We start from the raw sequence: 4,377 nt of genomic DNA on the forward strand, positions 1-4,377 counted from the left end.
CTTGTAAAATTAATTTAGATGAATACAAAACAGAAAATAAACAAATTCTGCAAGTAAGTTAGCTAACACTAAAGTTTTGAAATTAAGGGTTCTAGTGGGTGTACTTTTAATGAAAAATGCTTGTTGTAAGAGTAACAGTACTTCGATAAAGTATTTGAAGTGAGAGCCAACACACGTCTGAATCAGTCAACTCTACAGATGTCAAAGTCTCTATGATTCAGTTCAGGAAAAGTCTTCCAGAGCAGACATTTTAGGTCTGCCGCAGGGATGTCAAAAGGAATGTCTATCCTTTTCATTTCTGTGCCTGAAAAATGTATTTATTCATGTTAATAAAGCATCCCATAGTCTTATGAATAAAATATTTTGATAATATACAATGATGTTAATTTACCACAACTGCTATTAACCCTCTCAGGCTCAAATTAAGTTTTAGTAACAGGAAAAATCTGATATTTGGGGAAAATCATCATATGGGGTATTACAATAGAATCCTGACTTTTTTTTTAGAGAGACCTTCGCATGCAAGGCGTTCTGGGATGTTGCAGATTTGCAACATTGGCCCAGTGTGGTAATAAGACACTGACGACTGAATATGATATGAACAATAACTTTTTATATGCAACTTTTCAAACAATGTAACAAAGTGCTTTTCAGTGGGAGAACAATGTAACAAAGTGCTTTTCAGTGGGAGAACAATGTAACAAAGTGCTTTTCAGTGGGAGAACAATGTAACAATATGGGATCCAAATCCAAAATGTCAAATCCTCATTGAGTAGGTTATGTTTCCAAGTCACTTTGTCATGTGGTACTCCATGAAACAGTTTTTGTCTTTTGTAAAGCACAGAAGTACTTTGCACTTCAGGCAGGCCGTTTGCGTGTAGCCAGTCTTGCACAGTCTGCATCGTCCACGTTTCTCAGCATGGATGGGGAAATGATCGCATCGGTCTAATCTGACATCAACTGATGGTGCAGAGATCCTCTGAAGTGGAGGTTGAGGTGGGGCAGCCTGATGGGACGTTGGATCATCTTCCAATGACGGTCGTCCTCTTTTCCTACTGTTCAAGTCAGCCTGTTTGCCAACCTTGATGAGGGCATCTGCAACTTGAACACGGAAGTCAAGAAGTGGCATATACTTCTTCTCCTGCTTCTGGGTGAGATGACGGCGATAGAGGAGCCAACCATTGACCAGTGATAGGTCAATCAAGTAGTACAAGATGCGCAGATACCAACGACGTGGGCGGATGTCAATGCGATAGAGAGCTGCAAACATGTCTGCTAAGTCTACTCCTCCCATGTTGTGGTTGTACACCTTGACAATGTGGGGTCTGTCCACTTCCACATATTCCTTCTTCTCTTTCGACCACCTTCTGCATCTCTCAACAGGTTCAGGGCCAATGAAGGATGATGCCAGCAACACTGCCTTGTTATCATACCACTTCACGATGGACATCCCACTTGTCTTTTCGTATTTCACTTCATACGCACCACGCCCGGCCTTTGAGAGTTCCTTGTCACTCTTGAGGGTACATCCACGGAGACGGTTACGATTGATGGTAGCAACTGTTAGAATTCCCATTTTCTTCAGTTCCACAATGAGTTCAGGGGAAGTGAACCAGTTGTCGAAGAAGCACTTGTAGTTTAGTCCTTTTGGAACTTCTGATACGAGACGAAGCACAACTTCACCGGCAACACCAAGTCCACGCTCATTGGTTACGGTCCCTTTTCCAGTGTACACTTCAAAGTCATAGACTAGTCCAGTGACACCTGCACGAGTAAAGACCTTGATTCCCCATTTATGCGGCTTGTTCTTGATATACTGTTTCATTCCAATCTTTCCTTTGAAGGGGATCATCTGCTCATCAATGGAGTGGTTTTCTTCTGGTTCAACCTTCAAACAGTTGGAACGGACTTTCTCAAGAACTGGACGCACCTTGAATAATGGATCGTATCCAGGCTCACCCTTTTGCTTCACATTGGTATTGTCGTTCATGTGAATGTATGTACGTAGATTATCAAATCGCTTACGTCCCATGACTGTCGCAATTGGGTCGTAGCGGGTTGCCGTCTGCCAGTACATGCGGTACGATGGCATACGTACTACGGTCATCAAGATGTGTAAACCAATGAACTGCTCTATTTCAGAAGGGGTTGTTTTCAGTTCTGGGCCATTCTTCATAACTGCATACAAGTTAGATTGGTGAGAAATATGTTCAAACACAGATTTGTCCATGAACTGATCAAAATACCACTTTGGACTTGGTATTTCGTCTGGGGGAGGTGAGAATGCAGGTCCTCTGAATGAAGAGTCTATGTCAGCTGCTGGAGGTTTCCTCTGCCTCCAAGAAAACTCTTTGTTGACTGGAGCTGGGCCTGGCTGAGGTTCATTGTCATCTGGGACCTCAGTGTCACTGTCTGCATGTATGTTATGAATTTCAACATCAAGGTGGTTGAGGTTAGCTTTTGGTATTTCTGCCTGTGGCTTATCATCATCAAAGCTGGAGTCAGACTCATATGCTTCAGGAGATTCCTCAAAATCTGGATCAGCAATTTTATCGTCTGGAATGGATTCTGTGTCAGATAAAGCACCATCAGGAAGGCAAATGTACTCAATGACTTCCCCGACTGAGTAACACTTTCGTTTGCCTGCCATTACACACTGCAAATCCTGCATAGAGAGTATTCTGTTAGGTAGTTTGCCAAAAAATGCTTTGACATAATGATCTGTACTAATAAAAGTGCCATGGAATTTAGGCTACATCAGTTTTCCTCACTAAACAGTCAAATGAACATGGTATTGTGCCATTGCTTTTGATCAAATCTGCCTCTGATTGTTTGTAACTTCACTCCAAATTATAAAATTTTCCATATGATATACCCTCAATGACAACTCAAAGTAATAAGTAAACACTGGTGATAGGAAAATAACCCTAGTATAAACTGTTGCTCAAAATTTTTGCAAACTAGTAGATAAAGCATGTGGTATCCAGTGGTACCTATCTGGCCACACGTTGCAAATCGGCTACGTGTAAATAGAGCTGCACCAGGGGAAAAATACAGAAGAGATCAAATCTACTAATTGGCATTTGCTGTGTCTATATACACTTATGATTCTTCTTATGCAGTTTTAGTTTCAAATAAATGGAGGTTGATAGTGATACTTACACAAAATTGATGCCAAGAAAATCAGTTTCAGGGAACCCATGGAAACAGACGTGTTGGAAGTGAGACTACACTGCCATCTGGTGAGCAAGTGGGAAACTGTTTGTTGCTAATGGACAACCAAGTCCTGCAGTGGGACTTCTGAGTAAACAAAATTCATAAAATATGTATCTGGAGTAATAAGGTAGTTAGTTTATAACTGTTGCAAATCAGCAACGCCTGCCTTGAGAGGGTTAAATGTTGTCATACTGTGACAACATTTTAAAAGCTGGACGCGGATCATTTCTTGATGTCCTATAAAACAAAACACGTAATCAATAAAGCAATAAAAATAATGTACAGAAGCTGTCTATTTCTTTCATATTACCCTCCATTTTGCATTGCCTAGTGCCGATGATCTTAAAAAAGAAGCAAAATTTCATTATATGGTATTAATAAGTAAAAAAAAAAAAGATTCTGCTACATTCTGAAAACACAGAACAGATTAAATAAAAAAAAGAAAACAATTTTAATAAAACATTTTTTTTTTACAAAAAGTAAAAATATATACATAGATAATTACATACATTATTAGCTTTAAGTTTTGATGTTATACAAAGTGATTATTTTTTTATTTTATACAATAAACATTATTATAGTTATCTCCACTATCTGCAGTATCTTCCTGATACTGAAGAGGAATGCTGTTTGAATTGGTACAATATACGCAACTGCTTTGTTTAGGCCACTGTCCAGGCTAGGATATGGGATACTGTACCCTTCTGGTGGCAATGGTATATCAACCAATTGATGACCCCTGGCTGTACGCATTATTTTAAATGGACCTGCTCTCTTTATTGCAGGGAACACATCTCCAATTGTTTTGATAAAACTGCAAAGGATCCGTTCATATCCTCAAATCTCACTCCACCCAGTATTGCATGATGGACTTGCCATGCCATAAAATTCATGCTTCCATGCAGTACGGCCTAACCTGTGACGAGCTCTTGAGGAACTTATATTTACATATGGTTGAAAGATTCTGCTAAGGGCTGGCCCAGTGCGCAAGCTCACATGTGAGCCAGTTTGTAATAGAGAAGTTGACTGGAGACCAGATGCTGTAGGTACAGAAGAGAGTGTGCCTACAGCATCAGATTTGGTGACCTGTTCCCTTCAGTGGAAAGGGAATGGTTGTCCCATGTCCTCACAAATAGCTGAAGATGATGGTTCAGCCTTGGT

At 40.1% G+C, this 4,377-nt stretch overlaps 1 protein-coding gene across 1 annotated transcript; it reads right to left on the minus strand.

Moving 5' to 3' along the window:
- Positions 1-432: 432 nt before the first annotated feature.
- Positions 433-3,391, minus strand: LOC137075911 (piggyBac transposable element-derived protein 2-like). Its single transcript, XM_067444860.1, has 2 exons — positions 3,163-3,391; positions 433-2,665 (listed from the first exon to the last, which is right to left on the minus strand). Exon 2 carries the CDS (start codon positions 2,648-2,650, stop codon positions 791-793), a length of 1,860 nt encoding a protein of 619 aa, XP_067300961.1. The 5' UTR covers positions 2,651-2,665; positions 3,163-3,391; the 3' UTR covers positions 433-790.
- Positions 3,392-4,377: the final 986 nt, after the last annotated feature.

This window comes from Pseudorasbora parva, chromosome 5, assembly GCF_024679245.1.
Source record: "Pseudorasbora parva isolate DD20220531a chromosome 5, ASM2467924v1, whole genome shotgun sequence".
Classification (NCBI taxonomy): Eukaryota; Metazoa; Chordata; class Actinopteri; order Cypriniformes; family Gobionidae; genus Pseudorasbora; species Pseudorasbora parva.